Source organism: Symsagittifera roscoffensis, chromosome 4 (assembly GCF_963678635.1).
Source record: "Symsagittifera roscoffensis chromosome 4, txSymRosc1.1, whole genome shotgun sequence".
Classification (NCBI taxonomy): Eukaryota; Metazoa; Xenacoelomorpha; order Acoela; family Convolutidae; genus Symsagittifera; species Symsagittifera roscoffensis.
In genome coordinates, this window is record NC_087065.1 from 4002640 (window position 1) to 4018569 (window position 15930).

At 37.3% G+C, this 15930-nt stretch overlaps 2 protein-coding genes across 2 annotated transcripts in view; both read left to right on the forward strand.

The window, feature by feature from the left end:
• LOC134843652 (N-acylglucosamine 2-epimerase-like) overlaps window positions 1–15930 on the forward strand; it is a 51847-nt gene that overhangs the window by 4759 nt on the left and 31158 nt on the right. The window contains exons 4-5 of the mRNA XM_063859847.1: window positions 665–840; window positions 2154–2399. Of these exons, the coding sequence (XP_063715917.1) occupies window positions 665–840; window positions 2154–2399 (422 nt within the window). The remainder of the gene's footprint in view (window positions 1–664; window positions 841–2153; window positions 2400–15930) is intronic.
• On the forward strand, window positions 9022–14000 carry LOC134843651 (regulator of G-protein signaling 22-like). Its single transcript, XM_063859846.1, has 2 exons — window positions 9022–9545; window positions 10181–14000. The coding sequence occupies exons 1-2, from the start codon at window positions 9259–9261 to the stop codon at window positions 13899–13901; spliced, it is 4008 nt and encodes a 1335-aa protein (XP_063715916.1). The 5' UTR covers window positions 9022–9258; the 3' UTR covers window positions 13902–14000.

Genomic DNA, 15930 nt, shown 5'->3' on the forward strand with positions numbered 1-15930 from the left:
CAGCCGAAGTTTAAACCAACCGAAAATGCGCGAGTATGTAACCCAGCGAGTATATGAATGAAGTTGCTTAAGTTTTGTAACCGTTACAAAATTGTTAGATAACTATTATATGAAAATTACGTTTTTTTCGGCTTGTTACTTCGGTTTGTTTTTACTTCGGCTTGTTGTTACTTCGGCTAGTTTGTATACCACCGAGGGGGCGTTGGGAGGAGAGTAATTGTTGGTAGATGGTGATTGAACGAGAGCCATATCTAATATATTACTGACATAGCTTGATGGCGTTTTCGCATACCTTTTAAATGTAGAGATTATATATTTTCTCAGAGATATTTTTGAAGTAATTTTTTTAGAATGATTTTGGCTATTTCAGAACCTTTTTTTTTAAAAACTTCAAGTTGAAATGAAGCAATTTGTTCCAGCCTTCTCAGAGTTTTGCAATAATTTAATTTCATGTCATTTATAATGATTGATTTTTAAATAACTCACTTTAGTTTTCTTTTTCTTCCAAAGATGTAACTTAGATCTTATTTAGCTGTATGAAAAGAAGGAAAATTGCCATGCACACTTTTGAAAAAAAATTATTTGTCTATGACTTAGAAATTTTTTCATGACTCGTCGCAAAACTCGTCAGTGATCATCAAATAAAACAAGATTTCTTTTCCAGCTTTGACCTTTATCGAGACCCACATGCTGGTGAAAGACGGATCTGGACGCATGTTTTTCTCCGTGTCAGCCGATGGCACTCAACCACTCTCAATCCAGAGGAAACTGTTCGGGGAAGTGTTCTACTGTCTGGCTCTACTGGGCATGACCAGGGCTACAAAGGAGCAGAAATATCTGGTAGGTTCACACCACGCATGTGCAATTCTTACTTCCTCTCCAAGTTCTTTTTTCGCGGTTAGAAAACTGAAAGTCTAGAAGAATTAATTTGTTGGTAAATTTCAAGTTGAACAGCGACTATAAAGCAAACAACTGATATCAAATCGACATCCCACATATCACATAGTCGCTTTTCTATCAAGGTCACAATAGCAAACACACGCTGGATAATAACTATTACATTAAGATTAAGACCATTTATCATCCGGGAAAAGGACCAACACAATAGCTGTACAGCTCATCATGGTGAACCGCTGTTGTGCCCCTGTTTAAGAACTACATGCTATTTTTTGGTGTTATTTACTACATGCCGTTATTTACATTTTTTAGCGCATTTAGTCAAGATTTTAGCGCATCAAATTTACCCTATCCAAATCAACAAAATCTTCATATGCATGTCTCGAAAAATCCAGACATTTTTAACAATTAAATTGTCTTCCTAGTCGTTCAGATATTTATTTTATGATTTTGGCTCATCCATATCGCTACTTAGTTCATCGTGCAAAAATGTTCGTCGATGTTAAAGGAAACAATATACCCGCATTGGAGTTCCATCAATAAAAATCGATTATAATTGAGTTTCCTTGTCAGTGTCCACAAAAGTGAAAACAAATCGATTATATTCAATTAAAATTGGATTATAATATAACTATTTTTCGAGGCAACAAAATCCTTTTTTCATCCATTATAACAGATTTTTTTTCATTTTTCTTAAATGCGGGTACTATATCCAGGAAAAGTGAAACTGTGGATTTGATGTTAGGTTTATTTTCTCCGACCACTGAAAGTCGGGAGGAATTCTGTTTTGGGATTTAATTAAACAATCGGGTACCACGAAGCCCTTAAAGTCGTAATTCAACAAAAATTTCAAAAAAAAATTCTGTTGAGGAAAACCGCTTTCAGATTTCGCTTTTCAGCCTAGTTTCGGGCAAGCACAATTCGCTTTTGTGTTATATAGAAGAAACGAAGACAAATGTTGTAAAAGCTGGAAAAAAAATGTTTTTTTTTTTTGTTTCAGGAAAATTTTTTCGAAGCTTAATTTTTTCCGTGGTAATAAAAAATTTTTTCCGTGGCAAAAATAACTTATAATTAAAATGACTAAAAAATCCAAGCTCATTCGTTTATCAAACCAACTTTCCTCACGTTATTCAAATTTGATCTCAAAATGGTTTTTTATTATTGCAAATTGATACTTCATATCATTAATAGAAATTTGTCTTTTTGTTATTATTAGTAATTTTTTTGGTCAACACAAAAAATTAGACAAAGTTTAGGACAGAGCAATGACTCTTCTGGCCACACTGGAAACCTGGTCACGTGGTACGGGCGAGGCGCTAGGACTTCCAGTTGAGACGTTGGGACCCCAATACATCCGAGGAGCTCTATCTGTCAAGATGATGATTCTCAGTCTGTGCATTGAGGCGGCGAAAGTGAAGCAAAGCAGCCTGCAACTGAATGCCGATTTGGAAGAGATCAGTCGGGTAGCAGAAACTGCAGTTGAGGAAATCAAACAACATTCAGTAAGTAGAGTACATCGAAAACAAAGATGGCAGGTTGCTGGACAAATAGCACAGACTGTTCCAACCATAACTCTGAAAAATACATTAGATTTTTTCATTTTTTTTCACATTTTCACATTTCACGTCTTCTGTGCGTGGCTAGATATGACGAAAGCCTCATACGACAGCCACAGTAAATTTGGCAATTGGGCAACATTTTTTTTTGTCAAAAAATGAAAAGAAAAACAAAAAAAACATGAAAAAGTTCAAAAACAATTATAAAAAATCAGTTTGTCTGCAGATTGTTTTTGAACTTTTGAAGTTTTTTTGTTCCAGCGCAAAAAAAAATATATTTTTTTACAATCTTAAAGTGAAGTTTAACTTTGTTTCCTTCGAAAATAAGCCTGCTCGCTCGCTTAACTTGCTCAACATTGAGGTTAAACTCAAAAGTTTAGAAGAAGTTATTAGTTTAATTTCGTTCGGGAATCTTTTCAGGGCTGAAGGGATTATAATATATATCACTTCAACCATTTTGATGCTTACTCGTGATAACTGTTTTTGCTCGAAAAACAAAAAACCTATTCGCGCTTTTTTATTTGCTCGAAATTAGATCAAAACTCACACGGGTTTTTCTCAACACCGAAAATTTTGATTTTCTAAGTTTTATATAATCACTACTGAAAAGGTGTGAAAGTGATATACTTTTCGACCCATTCCGGTGATTTATTGTGGCACCTGATTTTGCGTGTAAAACAAAAAAACTAAAACACATCCGAATGCAAAGTTCTTCCCCATTTTCAATGGTAGGAACAATAACTACATGAACCAGTTAGTATGGGCTAGTGCATATATCTAAACCGGATTTGTGAAAAAATAATAGATCAAGTCTTGGTGATTTTTAGATATTTGCCTTGTTCAGCAAAATTGCATAATTTTTACTTTTTCTGCATAACTAAATTGTATTTTAAAAGATGGCTCTATTTGTCCTGTCCTTGATAGTTTTGCTTTAGCGAATGTCATCGCACTGAAATTTTTTTATTATTGAACAATGATATTGGACATTATAGTGTGTCTTTCTAAAATTTGAAATCTTATGACCATAACTGATTACCAGGAATTATAATTACCTTATTTTTAGGGCAAGAAAATGCATTCTTATTCGCTGATAATTGATTTTTTCTTCAGTTTATTTCATCGCTTTTTAGTGAAACTTAATCGCTTTTATTCTATTAAAAGGGCTATGAGTAATAATTGCATTATTTATCTGTTTTTTAGAACATTTTTTATTTTTTCATAATTATACTAAACCTAAGTTAGTTATATTTTTTCTCGCAATAAATTGTTGTCTCTCTTGTTTTCTTTTTCCTTGAATGAACTTTTTTTAAAAAAAAAATGCCCCTCATCCATTGTACAGAGGTTGCGGTAAATAGATGACGCAGTGTGGAAGCGCGTGGTGGGGGGACGTAGGGGGGCATAAATGGAGACGGGGGGAGGCGTAACGTAGTGGGCGGGGGTTGGTTTACTAGGTAAGGGTGGACGTGGTGAGTAGGATTTGTTTGAGTTGTGTTTGCTTCAAGGTTTGCAGAAAGATTTTAAAAAATTGAATAAACATTTCGCATCTGCGAAATTTGTTCAATTTGAATTGATATTATGAACAAAAATGCAAGAGTATGAACAAAAATGGCTTTTTTCGAATATAATAGTTTATATTGGGTTCAAAATCCCTAAGGTTGCGTCGCTAATCGATTCTAATGACAGAACTTAAACAGGGGCGAAAACATAAACAGTCGAAAGTCATTTATTAAAAAGAATGAATTGCTGTTCAACTAGAAGAATTTAAAGAATTTAATTGAAGCAATGTTTTGCTTATTTTGTATCAAAACAGATCAAATATAAAATTTCTTCCTATTCGCCGGCGGTCAAGGACAATCTGAATATTTCAATCTGATAATTCTCATTACGAGGCCAAACTGTAAATTTTGTGAGTTGTAAGCGAATTCCGCAACCAGGAGGCTCCCTTTGTTCTTTTTTTTCTTTGATCGTTCCGCCAAAATTTCAACATGTTTTATGATTTGTCCCTGGAATCCAGGAACATACAGACACAAAACTGTGCGCCTATCTAGTGCACAGTTTGGCGTCGTAATGCTGCCGTTTCTTTATTCGGCCAAAATTATTATTAAGTCCATGGAAAGGTTTACTTTCTTTGAGATTTTGACGCTTTCGTTTCAAATTTTGGAATACTGAAATTTGATTGGCTGATTTATGCTTTCACCCATTCGGTCCTTCGCCTATGAGGGATTCCACCCAAGATGAGTTTAACTGAGATAACAATTTAACGGAAATCAGGCATGGTAAGGTTTAAACAAAATGCTTGCCGCCTAATTGTCCAGTTTTCCCGCCAGACTGCATTTGTTTTCACAATTACCCGCAAAATTTTGCATTTTATAATGATTGTTTGTTTGTTTGTCTGTTTGTTTGTTTTTTTTCCAATTGTCTGTTTTTCTAATCGCTTAACATTTAGCTTGTTTTTCTTGATCAGACTCGTCTGCTTGTTTTTTTATAGTAGATAAAGGACAAAAATCATTCTTCACCGGATTTTTCCATGGAAGTTCATCGGAAACACGAAAATATTCAGATTGTTTTTGTAACCAGGACATCTTTTACAAAATCCAAAGCCGAGCCAAACGAATTAGATAAAAAGTTAACCTATAGATGAGATATTTTTTATTAGTAATCTTGGATTATAATAAGATATATTGGAAAACTTCAGACATAATTTGTTTATATTGAAGTTACTTTTGGCATAAAAAAAACGCATGATCAAAGTAAAACAGGGCTGCAACAATAAAAGTAAAAAAAATGGATTGATACACTATGAAAGCGAGATTTGATGGCCACCCGATAAAATGAAATCAAAAGTTTTTTTGCTTATTTTCATGAAATTATTATAAAGCTATGTTCGGTGGATAACAGGCAGAAAAATTTGATTGATACAGCAAATTTAAGTTGAATCGCTGAATTTTTCGACTGTTTCATTTTTATAGAACAAAAATCAAATGAGAAAAACGTGAGTAAATTTTTTGAGTCATCAATAAAAAGTAAATAATGATCGATTGTGCATTAGTAACATTAAAATAACATTAGTATCCGTAACCAAGGCCATGGTGCTATTCTTGCAGTCTAAGTTATTACTGGTAACTGACACCTGTCAACGATAGTCAATGATTCACATTTTAGCTCGATACTCTCTCTCACTCTCTGTCTGATCTCCGTTGAAAGTTTACGGTTGTTATGATTGTTTTATTTACGAAACATATTACTAAAACTAGTTCGATATCCATATCCATGAACAAATTATGATAGTTAATGATAGTTCTTAGCTGAGTTTTTTGTAACGTTTCTAGAGATATCCCATGGCGCAGTCAGCAGTCTTACAGTCTGATGATAGAACTGATCTTTTAGGGGTAACACTATTCTGGGGAAAAATATCGACGGAACCTCCGTTCGCGTGGGAAACAGGGATTGGCCCATATTTCTTGGCAAAATCGCTCAAGGATTGTTGTGACCGATTGTTCTATTAATAGAGCCAGACCCAGTATTCGATGATCCATCTCCAAGACCAGAGTCAGTGTCACCAGCAGACGAAATTAGAAACAGAACAGCTCGAGACACAGAAGATATCCGGAGAGTCACAGAAAGTTGTACTGAAAGGAGGAGAAAAGGACCAAAAGTCGGCTCAAAAACGTGTTATCATGAAGCAGACAACCGGGTTAAATCTAGACCTTTCATCGCCCTCGGCAAAATCCTCACACAAACTTGAATACATTAAGCTTCAAAGACTTTCATAATTTATGTGAGTTGCTCTTCAGGAGAGAAAAAAATACATTGTAGAATAAATTCAATGATACATTGCTCATCGAGGCAATAAAGAAGACCCCAAAGCTTTTTGTCTTCGTCTATGAGGACAAACGGTGATATGCTGATGGACACAAGTCATTAAAAAGGAAGTAAGACGTCATTTTTTTGTTGCCAGGAAGAATTTCTCCGATATTCAACGAGAGCTCTGCATTAGATTGTCAATATTCAGTCAGAGACATGTAACTTGGGAGGAAATGAGAGAACAAACAGATCCAAGGCGATACCAAAAGGAGAATCAGATGCACCACCCAAGTTCGGAAAAAGGCAATCAGAAGATAAGAAGATGCTAGTGCTAGAGAATTGAAGTCACGTGAAACGACAGTTGTCACCGTTAGAAGGCTCAGAAACGTTAAAGAGACTGACAAAGCGAGTGCCACATTTTGCAGCTAGCTCGAGTAATGACTTAAGCCAGGGAATCCTCAGATTCGGGACCGAAAAGGACAAGAGTCGTAAGATCTCATTAGTCTAGAGTTCGATCTCATCAATTATCCGATTAGAGTGAATGTGTTCCGTAAAGTAATAGGTCATTACTCAGGACGACCGTTATTCAATTTTTTCAAGGGGAAAATTGTCAAAATAACAGAAGATCACTCTTACATCAATGATAAAGGCAAAGTGATAAGAAACAATCTTATCGCGTTAAAACCGAACAAAGTTAGATATAATCTGTCTGATTTAGATCATAGCAAGAAAGGAAGCCCACTGACACCAGCAGCAAATCAGCTGAATGTAGCCTCATCAAGTCCAGTGCCTGGGAATATTAAGTCGAAACATGTACATATTAACCAGAGACGTTTTATCATCGGTTTCAGCGTCGTCCGAGGAATTAGAAGCAGGACCATCGACCAAAAGATTTAAAGAGTCAGGCCGATACGTATTGGACGTAACCAGGTTCATCAAGGAGGAAGTTCAAGAAGAGTCGGCTGATAGATTTGGCAGTCACTAGTCCTGCGAAAGAACCAATAGTGAATCTTACCTTGTCTTCGGCGAGTTCTTCAGTAAAGGGGGTAGAAGTGTTACCAGAGGCGAGGCAGGTTGAGGTTAGCTCACCGGCAATCCAGGAGCTTTTTGAGGCAATAGCTTCGGGAAATGCCAAGAACAGATCAGCAAAAATCACTAAAAAGACTCTTCCTACATCTGTTTCGCCATCAGCCGCTGTTCCGGTTACGAAGTAACGGAGCAAAGTCACTCAAAAATAGTATTCAAGTTGAAGTAACCACTAACCAGGAAAATAAAGGGTCGATTGACCACACAAAAGAAGAGTTGCAAGCACAGAAATTAACAACAGTATCCATATTCAGAGTCATGGTGCTAATCTTGCAGTCTGAAATATTACTGCTAGCTGATACCGGTGAGCGATAGTGAAGGATTCACGTTTTAGTTCGACACTCTCTCTCTAATTTCTATTTAACCTCCGTTGAAAGATTACTGTTAAAATAATTGCTTTGTTCACGTAACTATTTGCTGAAACTAATTTGATATCGATATCTATGTTCAATTTACGATTGTTATTGATAGTTCTTAACTGAGTTTTTTGTAGCGTTTCTAGGGACGAATAGTCTGCCTCAATTTCGTTTGGAACCTTTTTGAGAGGAACTAAATCGCTGCTTACGCGTTAAGGGAACGAACTATTTTGTGCGATAACTGTCCCGAACTCGCCAAGTTAGCATTTTTAAATACGCCTGTATTTCACAAAAAATGATCACAGAAAATCATATTTTTGAGCTCCTGAAATCAATACATTTCATATCGTTTGAACAAATACCGCCATTAAAAGATATTTGAAAAATCGAATTCTACCATGAAAAAAAAACCACCAGAATTTTTGCTTTTCTTTATAGATAGAACTATTTTTGTAACATATAGCGGCGCAATTTTCTCAAATCTTGCTCAAAAACTGCTCAACTTGCCCAGATTTTTAGCGGTTTTTGAGCGTAGTTTTTACCAGGGTTAAGAAGCCTGTTCATATAAAGGGCAAAGCCTGCCTCTTGATAATCCATTTCGAATAATTTTTGGGATAAGAAAAGGTTGTAAAACAATAAACTTCGAACAATATCAAAGATCCGGTGTGAAAATTTGAGTCGTACAAAATTAATGCAACTGATTGGCTAGCCTTAGTCCAATTTTATTGCGCGCGATGATTCGCTACGTTTTAATAATCGGGGCTACGTTTTCAGCATTTTGAATAAAAGCTTCAAAGCGCACATAACATAGTCCAGAGCATGACCAAATTGGCAGTTTTCAAACTCTCATAACTTTGCAAAAATTAATTGGAGATAAAATATTTTTTGCAATTGATTTCAGGGAGTCGATATCTTCAATGGATTTTTAAAAAATTTTGATTAAAACTATTAGTTTGGCCGAAAATTGACTGAATAAAAAAAAGCACACCAAGGACCAAGCATAAATACTCCGTTTTCGTCGAAAGCCGGAACAAATGAAATAAATTTTTGCTTTCAAAAACTTTTGGTCACATATTTTTAAGGGTCTTAGTGTCATAAAAACAAAACTAAGCCCTTAAATCTACTTATCTGTACAAGCTACTTACATAAAGGTCTGATCACTAAATTATTTTACAATGCTGGTCTCAAAACAGAGTTGTCATAAAAAATGCATAAAGCTGCCAAATACGAAAAATGGAGCATAAAAGATTTCATGCGGTGGTAAGAAAAAACATCAGATTAACCAGCCATTGAACACTTTCAGATTAAATTGGATAAAATTGCAAACGTGCGTTTTACCAAATCACAGCGTTTTTTTATTATATCTAGCTTTTAACAAATTGTCAAGTATTACATTATTTAAGATATCAAAAAGAATCAAAATACGCTCTAGTTTCTAATCAGAATATTTTTCCAAACATTTTCCAGAGCCTTTAGTAGATTTTTAGTTGTCTTTTTGTCGATATCAAAAAGCAATAATGTTATTCAACTTCTACTAAATTTGTTTTAATTAAATTGAAATGGAGACGGTTATCAATATAGTCCCTCCCGAAATCCACGAGGACCGACTGGAAGACTACCTGGCCACTGACGAGCTATTCGTTTCACAGCTGAACAAATACCTGTCGTTGCCGACCTTCAAAGAGAAATACCGATTCAACGCGACTGATTGTGCGTTTGAGTTGATCGATGACGCACAGGAGAATTTGATGAAGACGATTGAGAAGGCGGCTGCCAAAGTGAAGAAGCCGGATGTTTCATTCTTGCCAGTAAGACAGGTCGCGGTCTCCACCCAGGACTACTTCAGGTATGATTTCGGAACATTAATTTTTGTTTTCATTTTGCCCGAAAACTTAGAATCAGAACATGAGTCCAAAATTTTGAGACTAAATTGTTTCCAAATTGAGCAGTCAAATTGCGCAAAACGAAATAAAATTGACGTTTCAATTGTGTTTCAAAAATTCAACGGCGCCATTCTATTTCGGTCAGCCTTTTTAAAAACAGAGTGTTAAACTCATGTGAGATAAAAGTAAATACAAAGAAAATTTTTTTCTTCATATAATTGGTTCTATCTAAGACAACCTTAGACACTTTAATTGATTTTCAAAGCTGCTTTAAAGACTAAATTGCACCTGTCAGGTCAAGTGATTTTTTCTTTGCAAGTTTGAAGAAGAAAAAAAGATACAACTTTTTTGGGTCTATTTTAGGTAGATATTGAAAAATGACAAAAATTAAACGTTTTTAGGTGCAACTTGCCAGTCTTTAAAATTTGTTCACTCCGACTTAATATGCTTTCAGAACACTCTTTTGTCGACTACTCAAAATTGAGCAAAAACAATTCACTTGTTTGTGCTAAAACGGGTTAAAAATTTAGAACATGATGTCGGGTTCGTGTAGATTTTATTATCAACAACCGTTCAGCACAGGGTAATTAATGTTTAGAAACTTTATTCACCCTGATGAGCCGAGCAAAAACGAACTGGTTACGACTTACGACGTCCAGTGTCTCAACACCGAACAGGGACTGCACTGGACGCGAGAGACGAAGATGCCTCGTTTCCTCACGAGTACTTTATACAGCCAGTACCGAATCCTAAAAATACTCAACCAAGTCTCGGTCGGAACTCCGAAGCGGGTAAAAATAGTCGACGCAGATCCGCTTCAAACTCCTCGTTCTATAATGTCAGCTAGAGGTAAAAGAGCCCAAATTAGAGACAAAATCGAAAAAGAACAGAGAGAAAAAGAGGAAAAAGCGAGAGAGGAACAAATTATGAGGGAGCAAAAACAAACAGAAGCTTTGGCGGCGGTCGCGAAACTGAGAAAAGCCGCCGATCCGACGTTACCTGGTCAGGACGAGATCGAAATTTTAAAAGTTTCAGTCGGCGATACTCCTTCGGAAGACTTGAGGGAATGGTACAAACATTTGAAAAAAGCCCAAGAAAAGCAGGAAAAAATATACGGACCAGCGCCCAAACGACCAACCAGTGCTTCTTCGGGAATCGTCCGTCCCGGATCCAGACTAACGAGACGCCGAGAATCCCAAGAGAAGCCAGACGTTATTACTGAGACTCCGACTCTGGCATTAGAAAGCGACCGGTCTACGCCGATGCCATCCGAAAGCGATGTAAAACCCGAACAAGAATCGGATCTAACAGCTTCGGATCCGGTAGTCAATCGGCCACGGTCGGGATATATCTGCCAAATTGACGAATCGGAAACGAAGGTGGGAATGCTCCGTGAAAACCGAACGGTCCAAGAGGAAGCCAATGAAATTGAAGACGATGAAGAAGATTCTGCAGCGTCGAGTCCAAGATTGAACGAAGCTATTATTCACGACAGCAAAGCCGGAAGCTCTCAGGACACGAAAAGTGACAAAAGCGCAGGCAAGGAAAAATCTAAACAAAAAAGACGCACAAAATCCAAACCCGATTTATTCTTCAAAGGAGTTGAGGATTTTGATGGTTTTGTCAAATTCCTCCAAAACACGCCTGGTCTTCAAATGTTTGATTTCTGGCTTCAGTTAGATAAATGCAATTTCACTGACAGCGAACAAGATTTAAAAAGCTCTTTGATTGAAATAAAGGACAAATATTGCTCAATTAGCAGTCCGCACGTTCTGCCGAACACTTTCCGGACAATGAACAACTTGCGACATATTACGTCATTCACCAAACCTCAAGTTCGAGAGCTTCAAAATAAGGTTATCACGCCGCTAGTTAACTACTGGGTGCCTAAGTATCTCAATGAAAAGAAACAAAAGTTTTCAAAAGTTTTGAGCGAAAACGTTGCCTACTCTAATCATCACAAAGTTACGAAGTCTGCACAAGTTCTGAGCTATCCGGAACCAAAGACTCCTTCGGCCATTCCGCTCCGACCACGCACTTGCCTCCCGTCGATTGACATCTCGGCAGATTACGAGAACATTACGGGACCTCTTGAAGTTCCGGAGAAACGAAATCGGGCTAAATCGGCTGCTGTTGTTGCGCAAAACACCGCGAAAGAGAACAGAGAACCACCGCCGTCGTCGACCCGAACTAAGTCGGCTCAACCTTCGCGACGAGATATGGAGTCGGGTTTTGGCACTTTGACAACTTCTTTTGTTGACGATCTGGAAATTTTTGACGACAACGGAGACCAAGGTGACGACTTGTCCGAAAACGAATCCATCTCGGGTTACGCACCCGACTCGGGTCTAGGCTTCTCGGCTAAATCATCCCGTCCGACGACTGGAAAAGTTTCATCTCGAATGGCTAGTAGCGCTCGGAAGTCGGGAGAAATCCGGTTCGAAGATCTAAGCGACGAAGATACCGAATCTTTGCAGTCGTATGGGAGCTCAGTTCGCGACTTCAGGAATTTTATTGGCAGTGCAAAAATGGAAACTTTGCTGCAGACTCTAAAGAACGAGTTCAACACGTCGGGGGGAGTTTTTAGAAACTTTCTTCAGAACAGTAGTAACAAAAATTGGATCAATTGTCTCGCATTCTGGAATGATTTGCAAAATTATCACTCGCTGTTTTATAAAGATTGCATTAGCACGGAAGATATTTTGCGCAAAGCTAAAGCAATTTTCGCCCTTTATATTGTGCTTACTGCTCCGAAGTCAATCAATTGTTCATCTGAAGTTCGGAGAACCGTTTCGGGTCAAATTACAAACCCCACCGAAGAACTTTTTGATTCTGCAGAGGAGTTTTCTCTCCAGAAACTAAGAGAACCCTGGTTGAAAATGCTTGAAGTTGAGGATTATGAGTACAAAAAAGTAGAACAATATTCAGTCAAACGACCTTTGGACATTGACCCCGAATACCTGAAGTTCCTGAACAAACAAGGAGTCGTGAAGGTTCACATGGACGTCGAGGACCAAGAAGAAGAAATCGACGAAGAAAAGGAGCGTGAAGAACTGTACAAGAAGCTGGAGTTCGAAGTTCCTGAGGAGTTCAGATGGTGGAAGTTTGACGACTTGCTTAAGAACCGAATCGAGTTCGAGTGTTACCGAAGATTCATTGCCGAGAATTACGGCACGACTGATTTGGCGTGCTGGGTCGATATCGAAGGTTTTAAACGAATGTCGCACGAGGAAGAAGAAATTCGCGACACTAAGGCGACAGAAATAAAATCGAAGTACTTGAACAAGAAGTACTTTTTTGGACCTAATTCGCCAGCTACGACTAAAGAGCAAGAGATGGTTCTGGCGTTAGCCGGAGGATGGGGCAAACAAATCGTACCTGAGCGACCGCCGAATGTAATGATAACCGAAGTTGGTCATTACACGAGAGCGCGACTGGAGAGGAAATGGTTGGCGATGTTTCTTGCGACGCCGGCCTTCGCGACTCGCCAGGTTAGCCGAGAGAAAAACGGAGACGCGACCGACGATGTAATAATGCAGAAGAAGAGAAAACAACTTCAGTTGAGTAAAATCATGGAGAGCAAATGGGTTTCATCTTCTAAAGAAGTGATTCAGTTTAGAAGAGCTCTTTTGAACCCTGTAACTTCAGAACAGTTTAAGAAATACGTGAGAATAGTGACAAAAGAAAACTATCTGGAAAACGATATCATTTTCTGGCAGGAGGTCCAGAAGTTCAAAGACTTGTTCCAGCCGCATGCCGACGACAATCTCGCCCTGGCTAAAGTCCAGATGATTGTTGCATGTTTCCTGGAGTCCATCATCCATCCGGCTGTCCAAGTTGATTTACCACCTGAACAAGTTCAGGATATTCTGGATAAAAGAAAGAAACCGACCGCTTACATGTTTCGTGAAGCACAACTGACCGTATTCAGGGTGTTGTATCCGCACTGGACTGAATTCTGCAGATTCAGACACAAGATGAAAAGCGCGAACAAAATTGACTCAAAGCTGGATAAGAAATCGGACCGGCAGAAAATTAGACAGAAAAAAGCGTTCCAGAAAGGTCTGGACGCAGCGGGGGGAACCGGGAGCTCCACCAGCGACGGTGGACAGGAGGGATTCGCGGCGAGTAACGTAATGGATGACATAATAATGTCGCAAGGTGATAATGTTACGTCATGGAAGTACTCGGCGTATATCGATGCTCTCAAAAAGCAACATCAGACGTTGCTAGACGAAGTTTCATCTCGTGTTTCGGATTTAAGCGACAATAGTTCCATCATTGGGCCAATGTATCCCTCGGAAAACGGTGTAAAATAAATAGATAGCTGAGTTATAAATTGAAGTAAAATCTAAAACAATGTTCTCAGATGTATTAATTTGTTTGTCATCAATTATAAAGCAAAGATAATTTTCCAGTTTAATACAAAAAAAATGTTATACCGATCCGAGGTTACAAAAATGGTAAACACTACTACTGTTTTATGTTTAGTAGCAAAATTTCGGGACCCAAATTTTTATCCTAAAAACTCACAAGTAAATTTCTTGCAAATTGAACTTACATGAAAATTTTAGGACGAAAATTAAGGCAAAGGATCTATAACAGTTGAGTACAGTAGTTTGCCTTGTTAAATTTGTTCCAAGTTCTGCCATTGATGTTTTTTTTTTCTGTCTCCGTTTTTCTTAAGAATGCAAAAATATTTTATTGTTTCGACTTTCGAAAAAAGTTTACTTGTTGTCAAAAAACTTATACTTGGGGTGGTTTTTTACTCTTTCAAAGTTCGGCGATTGCAATAATTGTTTTACCAAAAAACTTTATACCTCATTGAAGTTATCCCACTTTAAAAGCTATTTTACCATTGTTTGTTGTTTTTGTAAAAACCTGGGGGCTTGGAAAAATTTCAATTTGGCTATGCTCGTGACAAATTTATGCACGTTACGAAGATTTTATTTATCATGATGATACAGTAGGGCGGTTTGTTTATGCGTGATGATTAATCCCATCCTGAAATATCCTTCCAAATTGAATTTAGGTCATAAATCGTAATGCTCAATTTTTTAAACGTGTCGTTTGATGTTGTCCAATATTTACATTTTTTGAAAATTTTTCTGCGCAACAACTATCCGCTTCCGATTAAGGGGTAGTCGGAAAATTTAGGTTTTAGCCCTGATATACCACCAGTTTTGTTTAGTATGAAAGTTTGGCGCATATATATCCTTTCTCCCCCAATGGGTTGTGAATTATTGTTGCCCAGATAAATTTCGTCAACTTGTAATTACCATTCAAAAGTTGGATAATTACCCTAAAAATGTATAACTTTATGGTATGATATTCGGTTTAAAATTCCTAAAAGGAAATATTAGGCGTTGAAGGTACTAAAGTTTCAAGCAACCATTGTTTTTAATCGTGAACTAAAGCGTTTTTAAAGGTGTCGTTTGATGTTGTCCAATATTTATATTTTTTGAAATTTTTTCTGCGCAACAACTATCCGCTTCCGATTAAGGGGTAGTCGGAAAATTTAGGTTTTAGCCCTGATATACCACCATCTTTGTTTAGTATGAAAATTTGGCGCATATATATCCTTTCTCCCCCAATGGGTTGTGAATTATTGTTGCCCAGATAAATTTCGTCAACTTGTAATTACCATTCAAAAGTTGGATAATTACCCTAAAAATGTATAACTTTATGGTATGATATTCGGTTTAAAATTCCTAAAAGGAAATATTAGGCGTTGAAGGTACTAAAGTTTCAAGCAACCATTGTTTTTAATCGTGAACTAAAGCGTTTTTAAAGGTGTCGTTTGATGTTGTCCAATATTTATATTTTTTGAAATTTTTTCTGCGCAACAACTATCCGCTTCCGATTAAGGGGTAGTCGGAAAATTTAGGTTTTAGCCCTGATATACCACCATCTTTGTTTAGTATGAAAATTTGGCGCATATATATCCTTTCTCCCCCAATGGGTTGTGAATTATTGTTGCCCAGATAAATTTCGTCAACTTGTAATTACCATTCAAAAGTTGGATAATTACCCTAAAAATGTATAACTTTATGGTATGATATTCGGTTTAAAATTCCTAAAAGGAAATATTAGGCGTTGAAGGTACTAAAGTTTCAAGCAACCATTGTTTTTAATCGTGAACTAAAGCGTTTTTAAAGGTGTCGTTTGATGTTGTCCAATATTTATATTTTTTGAAATTTTTTCTGCGCAACAACTATCCGCTTCCGATTAAGGGGTAGTCGGAAAATTTAGGTTTTAGCCCTGATATACCACCATCTTTGTTTAGTATGAAAATTTGGCGCATATATATCCTTTCTCCCCCAATGGGTTGTGAATTATTGTTGCCCA

Bases quoted from the DNA above. Each gene is read 5' to 3' on its own strand.
- LOC134843651 (XM_063859846.1), top strand. From the start codon at position 9,259: ATGGAGACGGTTATCAATATAGTCCCTCCCGAAATCCACGAGGACCGA. The intron at 9,546-10,180 runs GTATGATTTCGG...ATTAATGTTTAG, and splicing joins TCCACCCAGGACTACTTCAG to AAACTTTATTCACCCTGATG.